This window comes from Brachyistius frenatus, unplaced genomic scaffold, assembly GCF_029030835.1.
Source record: "Brachyistius frenatus isolate BFR_SWC_R1_liver_20210118 unplaced genomic scaffold, ASM2903083v1 Contig_23, whole genome shotgun sequence".
NCBI lineage: Eukaryota > Metazoa > Chordata > Actinopteri > Embiotocidae > Brachyistius > Brachyistius frenatus.
This window is the reverse complement of record NW_027210622.1, coordinates 4,994,590-5,014,141: the sequence shown is the minus strand read 5'-3', so window position 1 is coordinate 5,014,141 and position 19,552 is coordinate 4,994,590. Positions and strand designations below refer to the sequence as shown.

The 19,552-nt window shown below is 43.2% G+C and overlaps 1 protein-coding gene across 4 annotated transcripts in view; it reads left to right on the top strand.

Moving 5' to 3' along the window:
- Window positions 1–13,260, top strand: part of dlc1 (DLC1 Rho GTPase activating protein) — an 80,426-nt gene extending 67,166 nt beyond the window's left edge. For all 4 annotated transcript variants that reach the window (XM_069697518.1, XM_069697519.1, XM_069697520.1 and 1 more), the window contains 10 exons: window positions 1,527–3,190; window positions 3,932–4,111; window positions 5,722–5,881; window positions 6,818–7,025; window positions 7,576–7,792; window positions 8,189–8,303; window positions 9,586–9,801; window positions 10,825–11,042; window positions 11,157–11,330; window positions 11,417–13,260. In XM_069697518.1, coding sequence (XP_069553619.1) covers window positions 1,527–3,190; window positions 3,932–4,111; window positions 5,722–5,881; window positions 6,818–7,025; window positions 7,576–7,792; window positions 8,189–8,303; window positions 9,586–9,801; window positions 10,825–11,042; window positions 11,157–11,330; window positions 11,417–11,516 — 3,252 coding nt within the window. In that variant the 3' untranslated portion in view covers window positions 11,517–13,260. The remainder of the gene's footprint in view (window positions 1–1,526; window positions 3,191–3,931; window positions 4,112–5,721; window positions 5,882–6,817; window positions 7,026–7,575; window positions 7,793–8,188; window positions 8,304–9,585; window positions 9,802–10,824; window positions 11,043–11,156; window positions 11,331–11,416) is intronic.
- Window positions 13,261–19,552: the final 6,292 nt, after the last annotated feature.

Sequence of the window (19,552 nt, the reverse complement as noted above, 5' to 3'; positions counted from 1 at the left end):
GCGTTACAGGTCAGACCAGCGTTCCAAGTAAACTAGACTCTAAACTGAAAGACACTGTCACTTTGTGCTCCTTTTTACATAAATCAACCTTAATTCCCTCATGGCCTTAAGGGCTACATACTCTCATCCTTGTTCCATGTGTGACGGTATTCATCAGGATGACCCTTTCTGTGTCACCTTTCATTTCAGGAGTCAACAGAGAAGAATGGAGGAGCCAAAGAGGTTATTTGCCTCTTTGGCTCCTCTACTCTTATGGGACCACAGCCACCCACCCCAGCCTAGCCCCACACCCAGACAGTTTAGGAATGCATTGATCTCCTCATGTCTTCACATTCCCTCTCTTAAATCTCCATCTTCCTGTCTCCAGCAAAACGTGGAGAAACAAGTCGCAGTGTTTTACAAAATTATCATAAAAATATCTTTTGTCCTCCCTAAATCAGTCTTTTTAAGAAAAGCTCTGTTTGTGGCAGCGAAAAATCCCACTAATTGTTAATTTTTATTAGAACTGTATTTGAATACATTATGTTTCCACTGCAGAACATACTGTAGATGATATGTATAATGATATATGCTCCATATATCATTATATCATGTACCCTTTGTGAGGAGGGAAAATGACACACAAGCTGTAAAACAACTATTTTGCTTGATTTAATCATTCTATTTCTGGATTGTTGAATTCAAAGTGTACATTTTTGGGCATCTTAGTAAAGTAGCTTTATTTGGACAGTTTAAAAAAGGTTTTGTGTTCTTCTGAGTTCAGATTATACAATAGGTAGGTTTTAAAAAGTGAGGCTAGGGGGGGTGGTTAAATTGTGGCCTGTGGTTTGGTTTTGTGAGCTTTGGTTATTCACAACGGGGAAGACGAAAAACTGACAGTAGTGTTACTCTGAATGTGTGTGAACATACAAGCATACAGACAGTGGATGTAAAGACTGTGGGGTGTGTGTGGAGGTGGGGGTTGACCCCAGTCTGGCTGGCTGCATTGTGAGCTATAGGGGTCATAATGGAATTTCCTCAACTCCCTTCAGGGCCTAAGATAGATTAACCAATGTGGGGGAGGTGTGTGTATTTCAGTAAGGTGCATGTACATAAAATGAGACTCCGAAAGGGCCATTTTATTCTGTGATTATTGCATGTATTGTCCAAGCAGTCAGGAAGTAAGTGAGATGTGTTTACAGACTGGACATGAATATCTTTACTTCATCATGTCATATGCATAACGTCAAGATCTCAGTTCAGATAACTGCTTACTTATTATGTCACTGGAATTCTTCAGACCTTACCTAAAAGGTCTTGTGTATTTGACCCCCATTTTATATAATTATATTTAACATAGTTTAAAATTAGAACAATTTTAAAATATATTCAATAACTCTAGAAAGTTTCCTATATCCGAGGGGAGGAATGTGGAAAAGAAGTGGAAAACACAGCCGTGCATAATGTCCTCTAACTGTTCCTTTCCCTCCCGCTCTTTTTTCCTTCTCTTCTTGCTATTTCTTTCCCTTCCTTCGCCCCCTATTCAGAGTGAGGACTCGGATGAGGACGAGCCTTGTGCCATCAGTGGCCGCTGGACCTTCCAGAGGGACAGCAAGCGCTGGTCCCGCATGGAGGAGCTGGAGGTTTTCTCAGCGTTGCCCACAGATGCTGTCCAGCCCCCGTTTCCCAAGGACCAAGTATCCCAGAAAGGCAAGCTTGCCCTGCGTGAAGGCAACAGTTCAGAGAGTGTGCTGACTGACCTCAGTGAACAGCCTGAAGTGGGCTCCATCCACAGCAGTGGGAGTGGAGGAAGAGAAGAGAAGAGCCATGGTGCCGGCCTGGTAAATGACGCTGCACCCGCTGGTGCCACCCGTGCCAGCTCGGTAGCTAGCATGTGCTCCTCCTCGGGCACCGGCGGGTCAGGATGTGCTAATGAGGACTCTCTGTCCGATGGGTTGCCGCCATCGCCTCTGGAAACCCTCAGACAGTTCACCTTTGATGTGAAAACAGGGATGGTAGGAATCGGAGGAAGTCTGGACCGAGGTGGTGACAGTGGCAAAAGTACACGATCAAGAGCGAAGAGCTTCCTCAAAAGGATGGAGAGTCTGCGGCTTCGCAGCGGCACCTCGTCCAAGAGGAAGAAGAAGGGGAACAGCAGTGGGGGGAAAATAGAAATCAGTGGCCCTGTCATTAAAGAGGGTCTAGATGATGACAAACTGCGGAGGCTCAACTGTGTCGACATCTCCAGTATCAACCTCAACGAGAACCTAATTCACCACCGCAATCCCACTCAGACTATGACGCTTAACCGGAACCGCTCCGTGTCTTACTCCACTCAGACCAGCAACGGGAGCACTGGGAGCACTGGGAGCAGCCAGTCGGAGGCAAGCAGTGGAAGTGCCGTGAGCACACCGAGTCCAGTGACACGAGCTCGCAGCCACAGCACAGCAGCCGGCTCCAGCAAGAGAGGAGGAATGTATTTGGAGGGTTTTGATCCTTTCAGCATTCTCCAACAAGCTTCAGGTCGACAGCCAACACCTCCACCCAAATCTGCCCTGCCCGTCCCCTGCCAAGCCAGTAATGGGATGACGGTAGACGAGCAGAACCGCAGGAACAACTGCACTGTTAAAGACAATAGCAGACAAGCAGAAGAAGAGGAGGAAGAGGACGGCATGATCTTCTTCTATTTACCAGAGGGCCACAAGCCTGGAACCTTCCCCAAAGCCCTGCAGGATGGGAGTTCACGCAATAACAACGGGAACGGTAACGGAAACTCTGTGATCTTGAGGGGGCGTCAAAGTAGACGTCAGCGTCGCGGCTCTTCAGGCTCCGTCGACAGCCGGCTCAGTTTTTATGACAACGTCCCATACGCTGAGAGAGAGGAAGGAGAGGAGGAAGAGGGGGATGAGCGCAAATTAGAGGAAGTGCTTCAACATGTCAGCGGCCTGCAGCGTTTTGTTAACGCCTGGTCCGAGGCTGTGACCGGCGAGGAGGAGGAAGAGGAGGAGGAGGACGAAGAGGAGGAAGGGGATTCCGATTCAGCTCTGGACTCGGCCTCCCCGTGCCCGTCCTCTCCTCTGCAGAACCGACTGGAGGAGACGGAGAACGGAAGTGACCAAGACAGCACAGGAAACCCCCTGGGCGAGGGAGAGGAGGGGATGAGGGAGAGAAGAGATTCTGGTGTCGGAGCGTCTCTAACTCGAACCAGCAGGTCAGTGAAGCAAATCCAAACTATGTTAATGCATTATAACCAATAAAGGGTCAGTTCATGGTGTCTAATCATGGTTTTGGGATTTGTGCCTCCACCCCAATAAAATAAAGGCACGCATTCATCCATTTAAACAGCAACATGTATTATACAGAATCCAAAAGCCACACTGTCAACCATTCTGCAGATACCTTTTTTTTTTTTTTTTTTTTTTTTTTACATAACTTTTTTTGTTACTTTTTCATATTTGTGTGAACTGCTCCTTTAAGATAGAGATCTCAAATTCAGCCTGCTGCTTCCGAATAGGCTCATGCTCTTCTTATGTAAAACTCAAACAGGTAGAAACAAAAGAGGGGTTCTCCATAAAAGGTGACAGCGAGGAATAAACAAGGGGACACACTGAGAGTTCTCTCTTTACATAATGCTGCTGAATACTCTGGAATGCTGTTAGGTCTCCATGGAGACCGTTTCTGTGCTTTCAGGAATTCACAGGCAGAATTACGTTCGGCGGTTTTTAGGCTTTTAGACAATCTCTTGATTGATGTACACAGTCCTTGTGATCCCTAAACTGATCGGTCTGTGCGTACAACTATAAATGCTGTGTGTGGCCCTGTGTTATTTTCTTTGTTTATGTATACACAAACGGCATGACAGATCCCGAGACTTAAACTGCTATTTTTCAATCATCACTCCTCTTCTCACATCTCAATTTGTGCTCCATCCTTCTCTCTCAATTCACTCCAGACCGCAGAAGCTGCGCTGGCCGAGCTTCCAGAACTCCCATCGGCCCAGCTTGGCCTCCGCCCAGCTCCAGATTAGCTGCCAGTCTGTGCTACAGATGAATCTGCTCCAGAAGCTCTCCCTCCTGCAGCTCACTGCTCTGCTGGAGAAACACACCCCTACAAACAAACATGGCTTCAGTTGGTAAGTAGACCTGTGTAAAGTGGAGAGTTATGCAATGGAATTGCAGGTTTTGTTCATGGAGGAGAAGGCGTTTTTGTTGACATCTTCATCTAGCAAATTGTTCCTGTTAAAATATATCCATTCAAGGCAGCTACTACCCCTCAATCCTACCCTTCTCCCAATCCCCTCCATCTGCAGGTTGTTGTATAGTACGGTGACGGCTGTCCAGAGAGGTTGGGTTTCACATTCTTTTCCCAGGCCCATAATTGCTGGGAAGGGGCGTACATTGTCTTTTTCTCAACGGGGCAATCATGGCTGTTCACACACAAGGTGTTGAGCTGGAGGCTTGAAAAAGCTGCCAACAACAAATACCGTTCCGAACTATATTCCATACCACTTCTAGGATGTAGGTCTGCCCTCACGTTATACACTGCTCACAATTATCCAATAGCAGTCAATGTCCTACTTATCGTATCTAATTTGGACATTTCACAGTGGCTCCAGGCCTTAATGCTGCTGAATTATTTCGTCTGCAGTCCTGCATGTTGGTATTTTTTTCTCACATCTGATCCATTAGAAAGAGCATTTGATAGAAAGGCCCTGAACTTAAAGTTGCGCAAAATGCAAGGGAAACACAAGACTTTAGTTTGTCTAGCAGAACATGTATTATGAGACATTCTTTACAAAATCTCTACTATAAGACATTATTGTGTAAAATAGCTGCGAACCAAACATGTATACAGTTGCCTGTTTTTTCACCAAAACTGAAAAATTCTCAGTTCGTTGTGTTTTTCCTTCCCCCCATGGCCTGACACGGACAGAAATAGAAGGCATTATGGCAGTCTTATGACAGGTTGTGGCTCACTGAAAGACAGAGTCCAACTGTTGGATGCTGGAGACCCATAAATATTCAGAATTCTGTCTGGGATCATAATATGCTCCTTTTTTCATCCCCCCCCCCCCCCCAAACTGTGGTTCTGAGAAGCACTGCGAGTCTTGTGAACAGCAGCTCTTACAAAGACGTGCTTGTCCTGAGTCACGCACAGCGTCTCTGTGCTAAACGCACTCAAAGACATGCAGATAGATGCGCAGCCATAAATCTGTGAGCACATTCTTGTGAAACGGTCAGGGTTGCATGTTTCAACTCCAGGTTTGCAGTTTATAGACTCGCTGTTCACGGGCACCCGGGTGCATGCACGCACATTCACATGATAGTGAGACAGACACTGCGTGCGGATATATAAAGCAGTGGGTTCCTCCCCCTTTGACACCGTGGATTACACCCCGCTCCCCTCCTCTATTGTCCCCTTCACCCCTCATAAACCTGGAGACAAGCCTCTTGATTTCCTCCTTCCACACATATCACAGACACTTTTAAGTAGCAAGACTAATTCTGTAGCAATTTGATTTACTCTCAAAGAGTTTACGTTAAATCCACTTGAAACATGTCTGAGGCTGCGACAAATCAATTTTGTGTGTCAACAATTTGATTGTCTTTTGTTTTTTCTGTTTTCGCAGAGCTAATTAACCTCCACGGTTGTGACATAAGAGTGAAAAAAATGTCGTTAAGTTGTTGGACTGCGTAAAGATTAAAAGTCATAGAGTTTTCTTTTCTTGTGTGCATGCTGCAGGGCTGTGCCAAAGTTTATGAAGCGGATCAAGGTGCGCGACTACAAAGACAGGAATGTGTTCGGTGTGCCACTGCAAGTCATCGTCCAGCGGACCGGCCAGCCCCTCCCGCAAGGAATTCAGCAGGCCATGCGCTACTTGCGTAACCAGTGCCTCGACCAGGTAACATAAACTACACACAAATACACACACATGGGCCATACACAAAATACAACATTTAGTACAAAGTCAAATTTCATGCGAGGCTTTTGGTTTTAGCTCGACGTACCATTTTTAGTTCCTTCAGCTAATGGAAAAAGTTTTTGAAGCGGCTTGAGTTGCGTAATATCTCAATTTCAGGACATCTGCAATCAGTCGAGTATTCATCCATACTTTTTTTTTTATTTTTTTACTGGATGTTACGTAAGGCGGAGCAGTGAATCGGAAAAAGCATGATACCCGCTTAGTCTGTATGTGTATACAGTTTCTATGTTTCCCCCTTTTTTGTCATCTCCATGTCGCACGTACGCTGAAGCCTGGAGGCTTGGGGAGAGTCAAAGTGTGCAGCTGGAAAGTCAACTGGCAAAAAGTTTGAAAGTGTTTGTGCAGAAGGAAAAGAAAGGTAGAAAACAGCTAGTAATGGAGGGAAAAATAAAAAAGAGAGCGACGGTGTTCTTTTCAAAGCTGGACAAGGCGCCTCTGTTTGGAAGCTGATGGGAAAATATTCCAACTGGACAATCCGAAGCCTTTTTTCTCCTTTCCTCCCCAACACTGCCATTTCAAACAGCGTCTTATACAGCATTCAGCACAAAACTGTCTACTGGGAGTTTCTTGTAAATGCAGTCAAAAGAATCTGTTGTGACGTAACTATATTGACTGTAAGCTCTGGATTTGTCAAGAATCTTATTTTCCAACCGTAACAGCCTGTCACTTTAAAAGAGATTTCTGTGTGCGTGATTTCGCGAAATGAATCATTTTTGATATGCTCGATTAATAAGATCAAACATTGCACTCACGGTGACACTGAGAATAATGAGGGAATTATAGTTCAAAGCTGACTTATCAGGTTTCTGTATGTATGAGTGATGTAACGCTGCCTCTCTTCGTTTCTCTGTCCAGGTGGGTCTTTTCAGGAAATCGGGAGTGAAGTCTCGTATCCAAGCTCTTCGTCAGATGAACGAGGCGAGCGGCGCAGACGGGGGAGGAGTCAGCTACGGGGGCCAGTCGGCTTATGACGTCGCCGACATGCTGAAGCAGTACTTCAGAGATTTACCAGAACCCCTGCTGACTAGCAAACTGTCTGAGACCTTCCTGCAGATCTATCAGTGTAAGAATCCCCAAAACATACATAACAATGTCACTAATACGTCCACATGCAGCTGCACAATATTCACACATGCAGCTGCACATCTGTCAGAAGCCTGCACGAAGGGATACATGTGATGGTACTGTTTTGGAGCTGTAGATTCTTGCCTGCAGCGAAGCAAGACACTGTAAAAGCATTCAAATAAATCAAACAGACGAGCAGGAAATACCTGCGGAATAACGTGACATACTGAATGTGATACCATGAATCCTCTGTTAACATGGGATTCGTTTCCTGTTGCATTAGAAGATGTTCATATTTAGGGGAAACAAAGCCAATCCTACGCATGAAGTATGAACATGTGGCATATAGTGTACACATCCATATAAGCTTATGTCCGCGCAGATCCCGTCGTAACTCATTCTTGGCAGGCGAAGGGAAGTCCTGCACAATCTGCTTCCTGAATTAACCAAAAGATGTAAAAAAAAAAAAAAAAAGATGAAATGATGTGGCATGATGGCAGGTAATAGCTGTGATCCGCATCCTTGACAAATTCCATCTTCTTCTCCAGACATGCCGAAGGAGCTCCGTCTCCAGGCTGCTCGCGCTGCCGTGCTGCTGCTGCCGGATGAGAACCGAGAGGCGCTGCGGACGCTGCTGTGTCTGCTGAGTGACGTGACGGCCAGCGTGGCCGAGAACCAGATGACTCCCACCAACCTGGCCGTCTGTCTGGCCCCGTCCCTCTTCCACCTCAACACCCTGCGCCGCAAGGAGAGCTCCTCGCCGAGGTGCGTGTCTGTTTTAGGATGCCAGCGCCTTTTACTGGCACAGTTAGTGTCGTAGCAGCTTACATAACGTGTCGTATGCTGTGCATTTTAAAAACGGGAAAGGGCCACAAGAAACCAAAGAGGAGGATACTCGAGATGGAGGCCAGAGAAGCAGAAGGAAGAGAACAAAGCAGGAGAGCAGAGGAAGGGAGAGAGACAGAGGAAATAGAAAGGCTCCAAATATATCTTAACCTCATCAAGAAACACATATGGCACCTGTGTGTGTGTGTGTGTGTGTGTGTGTGTGCGCTATGCTGCATATAGCTTAACTCTTTGTTTCCACACTGTATACATGATGGATGCTGTAATTCATATTGTCATGCATGTACTTGTTTTTTCCCTCCTTCTTTGTCAAAGGGTGATGAACCGGAAGCAGACGCTGGGAAAGCCGGACCAGAGGGACCTGAACGAGAACCTGGCTGCCACTCATGGCCTGGCACACATGATCCAGGAGTGCAGGAAACTCTTCAGGGTCAGTGGTTCACGATACTGAAAATGACCGTGTGCTCTAACTGCACCGTGCCACCACCACACATACCTTGTGTCCCTGTGTTTGTCCTGTAAACAAACGTTGTCCCGGTTGCATAACTGGTTGATCCATTTCATGCTGTCGTCTGTTCAACCATTATTATGATTACATAAAGTAAATGTGTCAACTGGGCCCCTGTTTTGAAGGCCTCTCTGTTCGACTTTACTTTGTGCCTCTGTCCATTTATACCCTCCTCAAACATATGTGGAGAAAGTTAAACTAAAGTATAGTCAAACAAATGTCCCAAATCCATGAATCCGTCTCAGTCAGTGAGGTTCAGTGCCTCCACATGGAGACCACTCGACTGGACACAACAGGAAATAATCAGCAAACTGCAGCATAACTGATCCAATTACAATGACATTGAGTCTAAAGCCTTGTACCATCTTTTCCAACCTCCTCCAGTATATGCATAAAGCCCACATACAGTGGGTCATTAATATCATTACAAGTTTTATTAGATTGTGTGGGAGCTTCCTGGCTTCCTCTCATCATCACATCACACAACTAAACTCAATTATATCCTAAATTATTTTCTTTAATGAAATTGGTATTTGCTTTTGGAGGTTTATAAATGGAAGATGTCCAATGAAGTAACTTCCGTGTGAGCCAGCCTTCTCTTATCTAATGACAATCTCACAACATAATATAGTTAGGATCCAATTAAACTTGAAAGATGGCAAGTACAAATAAATGAGATAAACAATGAACAGGGAGATGAAACAGGATGTGTTTGGCATCCTTATCCAGGTCACACTTAATACAGTTTTCCATTGATTAAGGGGATTATGTAATAAAGATAGAGATGCCTGACCAAATCAAAGCATGACGTCCAGAGACCCGGCGCTGATCACTTGTCCAGACAGGATTTAAGACCTGTGAAATTTGACCCGCTTTGAATAATAACACATTTTTCCCATAAAAAATGTGTTTTGCTCAGTGAAACTCAGACATTCAAGTGAAATAATATTGAGTGGAGGGCAGCTTTAAACTGTGAGGCTGTCCACCAAGTTTTATCTCCCTTACGTCTCTCGGTTTTACATGGAACAATATTGTGGTAAATATTTACTGATGCTTCTCACAAATAAGGAAGGTGAACCGAATCTGTCAAATCAAACACATTTAGCCGTCATACACCCTACCTGCTAATGGCCCCTGCAACACATTGGAGAAGAAAAAGACTTGAGTAAATGTTCTGACCCTCCTTCCTCCTCTTTTGTCACAGATCCCAGATGAAATGAATCGCTGCAGGAACTCCTACGTGGAGCAGGCTCTGCTGCCGCAACGCTTGGAGGAGCTCATGGGGGAAGACGCCGGGCAAGGAGGCTACAGGGCCTACCTGCAGGACAGCCTGGACAGTCTCCTCAAAGAGGCCAAAGACAAGTTCAAAGGTTATGACAGCTGCTCTACGCCCGAGCACGCCGAGCTGGCCTGCAGGAAGGTAGGTCCACTGTCATTTCATACCGTCTTTTTCTATGTGGCTGCTTTCAGCGTTTGTTTGTGGCAACGGGTGAAAGCAACGCTAAATATGCCACAAAGCGAAAGTAATTGGATTCAGGAAAAATGTATTATTGAAAAGAAAAAAGCACATTGTCAGTCAAATTGTCTTTATGTGTAAACAAGCCACCATGCATGAGGCACACACACCATCTCTGTTTCCTGTCTTCGCGTTAAGCCTCGCCTCTCTGCTGCTTCTCTAAATACCGAGTGGAAAACCAGCAGTTAGGGTTTCCTGTATAGAAACACATCCGTGTGAAAGTGGCCTGGCCCTTGGCTTCTCGTTCCTATCCCAGCACTGGACTCCATCCCAGAATGACATCAGCTCGACAGACAGACAGACAGACAGACACACACACACACACACACACACACACACACACACACACACACACACACACACACACACACACACACACACACACACACACACACACACACACACACACACACACACACACACACACACACACACACACACACACACACACACACACACACACACACACAACCTCCCCCATTATCCCAGGCCTACATTTCCTGTGGCTAGTGTGCATGGGGCCTGGATGAGGTTATCTGGTCTCCAGTTTGAAAGTCACAAGGCGAAGACTGTGTGCTCTTCATCATCTGATGGCAGAATGAAGCAGCTGACTTGGCTAAAGGGCAAAGGGATGTTTTGAAACACAGCCCGACCGTTGTGCATGAAATCACAGCTGGATTACCACAGTTAATTTTTATAATATGACATGACTGATACAATTAGATATCCTACAGGAAGCCCCCAAACACATGTATAAGACACTTGAAGTTCATACTTATCTATGAAAATAACATGCTTTGTTGCATGTTATTCCCCGAATTTTTTCACTGCCTCCGATTTCCTGTCATCTTTCTGCTTTCAAATAACGACATGAAATGTAAAACTGTATGCGAGTTAAATGGGTCTTTCCATATTTGATTTTATAAGGTGCACGATGGGTTTCCACTGCGGCTCTGGAAAGTGACCGTTGAGGTTCCTGCAAGTCCCGAGGACATTTTGATGCGGGTGCTGCGTGAGCAGGGACACTGGGACGAGGACCTGCTCGAGAGCCGAGTAGTGGAGACCCTTGACGAGAGGACGGAGGTCTACCACTATGTCAGGAACACCATGGCTCCACATCCAACCAGAGACCACCTAGTGCTCAGGTAGACCATTTTCCTTCTGCTCGTCCGTGTCTCATATCTTTGTCTTTTCCTTTCCACAGTTTTCTTGATCACTATATTTTGTTCCTAATCTGAACTCTTGCCACTTTCTACCAGAACATGGATAACAGACCTGCCGAAGGGAGCGTGTGCACTTGTGTGCACGTCTGTGGACCATGAAGGGGCGCCGGTGGTTGGTGTACGAGCCAACGTCCTCACCTCACGCTACTTCATCGAGCCCTGCGGATCCAACAAATCCAGACTCACACACGTTTCCAGAATCGACTGCAGGTGAGTGAATCATTTACAGGACCAAACAAGAATTATGAATCATAGTAAGCCAGTGAGCCAACGCCACGTGTCTTTCTTCTTTTCAGGGGTCGTTTCCCAGAGTGGTACAATAAACTGTACGGACACTTGTGCGCTGCTGAGGTGGCGCGGATACGAGACTCATTCACCGTGTCCGTGGACAAATGAGAAAGCAGTGTGACATTTGGACACCGACAGATTCTTGGAGTGAAAAGAGTCATTTCAGCAGAGAGGTCGACGGGGTCCGAGCCTCTTTCTACTCGTATTTAAAAGGACAAACTCTGGATCCTGGATTGAAGGACTTTTTCGGCCACTGATATTACATTTAAAACTGTTCTGTTGGGACTCTCAGCGTGCTGCCAGGAAGACTCTAGTCACACAAACATTTATCTGGGCCAGACGACGTGATGTTGCTGATACAGGGTGCATGGTATAAACTTTATCCAAAGGGTGCTATTGCTTCTGAGAAGCAAGCGGGATTCGACGTGTGTGTGTGTGTGTGTGTGTGTGCGAAGCAACAAATAGTTAAAACATATTTGTCGTGCTGGTTCTCCAGTCACAGAATAATGTGTACATAATAGTATTCTGTCCACACAGTAATGGTTGGTGTCCGTCTCGTGTTACCTCTGTCCCTTTTTCTGTTACAGCAAAGCACAGTAGGAATAGTAGACATTATTGTGGTCAGCTGATTGATGAATCCATGGGTGGGGAAAGATGTGAATGTGCTGGTAAAATGCAGACTGAGTGGAGACAATAGACAGGAAATAGTGAGATGACAGGTAGCTGATAGCACAGAGGGTTTTAGTGTTTCATAAGTAGAGACTGATGAGTTGTGGTGGCTGGCTCACCAACTAGAAAAGAGAGATTCAAGTAAGGACCTCATTTACTGACGCACAAATTGATGTCTCCTAATTTCCTCAAGAAAACTTTAATTCCGTTAGCCTCAATGTGTCATGAACTTCATATGGAAGTTGTCTTTATTCTTGGAGATGCAGAAGAAAATATAGTTTCTATGCTAGTAAAGCAACATAGTGCCAAAAGAGAACTATTCAAAGACTTTAAAGATGAGTAGGAGGTTGTAAGGAAGTCTCACGCAGACAAAAAAAATAAAAAATGTAAGACCAACAGATTAAATGGACCAAATTAAGAAAAAGCTGAAAGAAATCCCACTGTTTCATGTGTTAGAGGTTGTTTTGTTTAGAGCACAGCACAGTTTTTTTTAATAATAGTTGTAGGCCAGACATCACATGTATATTGAAAAAAATTGTTTTAAATAAGGACTGAATTTTACAACTGCTTTGACGTACATGTGAACAGAAAACACAGTTCACTGCTCTAACCTGCAACAGAAGCCTCCAGCTGGTCCTATAAAAAAGAGAAGAGAATAAAAACAGAGAAAAAAAATGGTCCTTTTATAAAGGTGGAGATTTTACAGGTTTTACTGTAAAGAAGAGGGCAGACTGAATGTGCGATTTTAAAAAGGAAGGAAAACTATCTTTGTGTAAGCTTCTTTCTCTGTACTGTCGTGTCAGTGTTTTTAAGGAAGTTTAAAAAAGATTTCGGTCCTCATAACAGTCGACCTTGTTAATTCATGACACTCGTGCTTCAATCTGAGGGTGTGTATTGTTCATGTCGAGTTGTATGATTAATTCACTAAGCCATTGTTAGTATCATAAGTGTTTGTACCTTGCGACTGTGTCTCTGCCAAATAATAACGCATGACAATGACAGTTAATTTAAAGCAAATATATTTATACCTCAGATATATGTTTGTTTTGTATCATATCATTTTATTTTATTTTATTGTACATGTTAAGCTTTGTGTTACAGAAAAAAATGTTTTATCTTTTTTATTAATATTATTTCTGTACAGGTTAATCAAAGTGCACTATTAAATGTATTAAAATAATAATTATGTGTGTGCGTGTGTGTATGTTGCGTAATAATGAGTATACATGGAGACCACACCATATGCAACTTCTCAGACGGTGAAGTTGTGGCTTTGCTCTGGTTTTGCTCTTTAAATCCCTCCTAATCTCTACAGTCACTTGTTTACACTACAGTTTGTTCCAGGTAATTACACCTTCTCAGAGCCAGACCTGCTCTGGATTTCCCTCTCCACTTCCCCTCATCGCCACATCCACATCTCTCCGTGTCCTGCCTTCATTCCACACCAATAACTCCATGATTGGACTTGGTAGATGGTGATTTCACACCTTGTCTTGTTTCTTACGTAACAGTTTCATATAGCAGAAGACAATGGGGTCTGTTGTACCACAGCTGGCCTGGTCTAGACCGAGTCAGACTCAACACAGAGAAGGGCAGTCATGCCGCGATGAAGGTGTGTGTGTGTGTGTGGGGGGGGGGGGGGGGTACCCCTTTATGAAAAGTGTCTTTCCCATGTGCTGTATGTGTTTGGTTCATGCATCGCTCTTATCCAAACACTGGAATTACTACGATCCATAAAGCTGGACTGTGTGTTTCCACAGCTCGAGGACGAGTACTTTCCATACACGTACAGTGTGACGGTAGGAGCAAGTGTTAACTTGACTGGGACGGCCCACAGCTAAAACAATGTGTTTACATTTTATGCTGCCATACTCACACTCACTTTTTTTTCTTTCTGAGGGCAACGCAAACTTGAGATTAACCAGAGACCCCGAAAGGGTCACACACCCGTAACCAATGTGTGCCTTTGAATTTGTCATGTACATCCAACAGATTTGTCTTCACACCTTGTCTAAAAAAGCATAACCTCAACAGGCAAAGTCATTCTCTCTCTGACTCTCCATTTCTCTTCTCCTGTGTGTGTGGTTTTTTTGCGGTCACACTCTTAATGCCACTGTGTTTTTGCACGTACTTGTGTGTGCATTTCTCTTGAGAACACCTCTGGCAGATTGTGCAGGCCCAGATAAGGCTGAGCAAGAGTCAGCAGCAGGGCTGCATTCCTGCACCGCTGTTTGAGAATGAAGCACTGAACGTTTCCCACATTGATAAATGAATATGAACGTGTGCATTCTTCAGAGTGTGTGTGCTCTTCTTCCTGTTTGTCAGGCATTTATCAAAAAAATACTGCGGTCAGTTTGTATCAGAACAGTGTAAAGGTTGTTGCTCTGCCCGTGCCAGGAGTGTTTTGTTTTTTTGTTTTTTTCATTATTTAATTCTCTATTACATAAAGTGGAGAATAATATTAGCACAGGCAGTCCTTGTCCTTATGATAAGGATGTAACAACACAATCTGCCTTCGTTGCACCTCTGGAAAGCCTGTCCTGTGCATAAAACCTTCAACACCATACAAGCTAACCTGCTTATTACTGATTGTTTTATTTCTTGCATCATCCACAGACATGCAAAATTTCATGTAAGAACTGCGGGTCACATACAGTATATCTGTGAAGACTGGAATGTTCTGATGGAAGACTTAAAGTACTGTTGTACCAACAGAAATGGTATGTCATTGCGATAAAGCCATATTTGAAGAGTCAACACGGAAAAGAAGGAGAGTTTAATCCCACAGTGTTTCCACAGTTGACCTCATCATTCCTCAGCATATCTCGATATTTCAGACATTCACAGGCTGGCGGCAAAGATTTTGAGCAGAGACAAGAACAGAATCCTGCTTTTTGTTCTTTAGAACATTAGTGTTTGAACAAAATGTGTACTGCTGGTAATGACTACGCAAACAAACACACACACACACACACACACACACACACACACACACACACACACACACACACACACACACACACACACACACACACACACACACACACACACACACACACACACACACACACACACACACACACACAAGCTATCTGTGTTAGGACTTACTAACATTCAGGATGGAGAGCCTAACCCAAACCATAACCTGAACCTAACCTCAATTCACTGCCTTAACCCTAACCTTAACCAGGGCCTTAGAAATGACGTTTTGCCACATTAAGACCAGGTTTTGGTTCCCATGATGATTACTGGTCCCAACAGGGTCAGTGTTCATACTGGAAAAGGTTCCAAACAAGGACCCACATTGGTATGCAAGTTTTACTGTAGTGACCTAATCACTTGAGAGTATGTCCTCCACAGAGGCCAGTAGGTCACTCCTCTATGATATGCAAATCTACAACTGCTACATATGATTACAAATATTTCCACAATTATCGAAATAATGTCAAAATGCACTTGTTCTGAGCTGAAGGCTCAAATTTCAGCTGCCCTACCAGTTGCAGTTCTCCACTATGAAACCACTGACCGCGAGTGCTCCATACTTCCTGCTGTATTAAGACTGAGCAAGTACATATGTATCCCAGAGGATTACTGATACACTTGAACATGGAACGTTGCGTAATCGTACTTCTAAACTTGCTTATTTCATGAGATGTATGGCATTTAGTAAAATGCTGTCTTGCAATGTGAATAAAAGTGACCTAACTCTAAACAGTGATTGAGATGTGCTCACAAATTTAATGGGTTCTTCGTTGGCTCATGACACTCCTTTCCTCCAAGTCTCATGAAATTCAGCACGGTAGTCTTCCCATAATTCTGCTGACAAACAAAAACACTGTATAGAAAACACAACCTCTTTTGTGAAGGTACAATGATAAAGAGATCATCATCTCTTTATCTCAGCTCAGTATCATCAGTTTAGACACAGGCTGCATTCACACTTTTACTGAAGCCAATGAGCAAGATTTAAATACTTGCATTGTCAGAGTTAAGGAAAGAGCAAATTATTCACGTTTTTAGATATTGTTGTCATTATATGTGTGTTTTTCCCAATCGGTCTAAGTTGTTTCATCAACATTCAAGGTTTGAGCACCTCTGACATCCCTCTCTGTTTAAGGTGCAGATGTTTTGGCATCCTTTAAAGATTTAATCTTCAACCTGCACAAGAGCTAAAGGCAAGAAACACATCTTCCTGTTTTCGTGATGAATTGTCATGGGCCAAACACCAGGTGTTTGAATTGGCCGTAAATCTGTTATGTGTGCATAACACAGCCTTTTTATATAGTCTGTGATCACAGCTCAACACTGCCCTCTGATGGTTGTACATCATACAATTAGTTTGTTCCCAACAACAGACTTCTCTGCACTCTTCACCCTCTGTGTTGTCTGCAGTTTACACTACATTTATCACGTAAAATTAATATAACATGCTAAGGCACTAAAACATATTAATGCCAAATATTTTATGCTTTATACAGATTTACACTTCATAGATTACACATAATCACTAAATGCTCGTACTGTTCCATGATTTACATATGCAATCTTCTTTTTAAACCTGAATTTCAGAATACATTTTAGTAAAAATATGAATCAGAGTAAAGTCTTTCAAGTGGTCATAGAGCTGGTGGACAACATGAATTAATGATAAAAACATACATGAGACAAACCCTGAGCATAAATTGGTCATTTATATGAGCTCTCATCTCCTGTCACTTCTTCTTTTCAGTATTTGCTAATACCTGCAAATATTTATTTTTATGTTTGTTTCTTTCCCACATGATGGTTTTGTATCAAAACACAGAAATTAACAGCTGTATAGTCATTGTATAGAATATATTTTTATTTAAATTCATGAGGGAAAGAATTAACGATATAAAAAACATTCTATAACCCCTTTTGCGTGTCCATTAGAGTAACATCATACTGACCACTAGAAGTCAGTGTCTCTCCACAGTATACCGTTCAATAGCCCCTCTAGTTAACACTGAGGTCGTCCTCATACAGCCTCGACTACATTTTGCAAAGTATTTCCATTTCTTCTAACCAGTAGAGCACTACATTCATTAATAAAACAATAAAAAAATTATTGGGAAGCAGCGGTGGTAAAAACACTTCCCTATCAGGATATAGGATATACTGTAGGATATAGTATATAGGATTACTTGTGCTTTCAAATATTTTCCACAGATGGGAGGCAAAGCTTTCAGCTATCAGGCTCCTCTTTTGTGGAACAAGCTGTAGATTGGGTTCAGGAAGCAAACACCCTCCCTGCTTTTAAAATTAGCCTTAAATTTGTCCTTGTTGATAAAGCTCGTAGGGCTGGCTCAGGTGACCCCTATCTTTAATATGAATATCACCATAACAATCAGTTTGAAAGCACTTTAAAGGAGCAGTGTGTTGGATTTAGAGGCATAGCGTTGAGGTTGCACATTGCGACTAACTGAATTACCCATTAACTTATCCTCTTCTTCCAAGTGGGAGAATCTGTAGAATTTGTGAAACTCACGAAAAATGCAAAAGGCCCTCTCTGCAGCAACTGTTTAATATGACCTTTCTGGGTTACCATAGAAACACGGTGGTGGAACAAGGTGGGCTCTGTGGAAGAGGACCTGCTCCCTGTGTAGATATGAAGGGCTTTTCATTCAGGTGATTATACACTAATGAAAACATACCATTCACACCAGGACCCTAACGACCCACATGATGGCCAGGTGACCCTAGGACCAGAAACACACCTTCACTCTATTATGACCTTAACGATCCACAGGATGGCTGGGTGGATCCCACGTGACCTCAACAACTCTCAGGGTTTAATTTTCCCACAAAAAGGACCTCCCCTCTGGTATGTCAAAATTTAAGAATCCTTTTCAGATTACAAGGAATAAACGTCTTCAAGAAACTAAAAATCCAGTTGCAATTTGGATAAAACTTAGATTTTATCGTGATGATTTCAAACTATTAACAGTTTAAACTGTACAGAAGACATCATCTCCCAATTCCATCTCCATTCTTGTGTCTAAAGTTGCTAATCAGACTGTAAATAACCACCAGAATATGGAAGAGGAAGTCTTGGCCTGGAAATCCGCTGGCTCCACCGGAGTCCCCAAAATATTGTCCATTACCCTCAGAGGCTAAATCGTTATCAGGCCAATAGCTGATGGATTCTAAGATTGATTCTCTCATAGATACTTATAATGACTCCAGGTGAATCAAACTTTGCGGAGATCTGGAGAATATAAAATTGCAAGATAATCACCAAATAACATATTTGAGTTTGGCACAAAAAACAAGTGTGATACTAAAGAGTATCATGATTTGATATTCACAAGCTCAGCCAAGGAATTTAAAAGTTTTCAATCTAATATACACCACAGTGTTTTTAAGTATTACCTTGTGTCCCTGACATCCCTCTATATTGTACAACCTTGTCAGTTTGCTACCTCAACATTTCCACTGGCCCCCTTCAAATATTTTCTGCAGCGACCACTGAATGCAAGAACAAAATGTTTGACCTCCATCTCAAGATGGATCATTTAGACATCATGTGCTCTTGTAAGGTAATTTGCTTTTGCCTTTTTCCTTTATGCATTTTTGACACAAGGCTATTACCTTTGGACTTCAGGAGATGAGAGGACAGGAGGTGACAGTTAGGACGACATGTTGTGACAGCAGAGCTGCAGAGAGCATCTCTTGTGTCAATCAATACTGGATTTGAAAAGGTGGACTCTCTTTCTGCTTTGAGGCAGAAAGTACGGATATTGGCTATCAAAAAAGCAGATTTAAATTAAATAATAGATTTTTAATGAGTCCATGGTCTAGACTATAATGCATTAGGACGCCCGTGATAAGGATCAGTATAGTGTTAATGGACAAATAAACTGCTTTAGTTTTCATTGACACACAAATAGAGTATCATCATAACCTATGTGGGGCGCACATGCGTGCAGTATTTATCTTCAGGTGAGAATGGCTTTCCTGGCCTGTGATGAGGGGCTCTGAAGCATCAGTATGGGATCAAATTAGAGTCATAAAGATTTTGTGCTTGTGAAATGATGTTCACAAATAATTTCACAGTCTGCACTTGTATTTCACGTTTTGTGTGCACAATTTTTTTTTTTTTTTTTTTTGCATGCGTAAGCTTTTAAAAGAAAACTTTTCTCACAAATTCAAATCTGTGAATGTGTGAAACTGTTTTGCAGCTGTAAACATATTTTGTGTATGTGCAAACAAATTTTGTGCAGACAGATATCATTTACACGTGCAAAAAGGTTTTGTGACCTGTACAAACTCTTTAAGATGGAAACACAAATTTCCTACTTTTGTGTGTGACCCTGAAGTTACGGACGCACAAATTTCCCACTTTCAAATTACAGACACGAGCTACAAAAACACTAATTTTGACCCTGTTTTTAAGCCTGAGCTGACCAGCCAATCAGCACGTTGCCCGCTGATTAGCCAATCAGAACATTGAC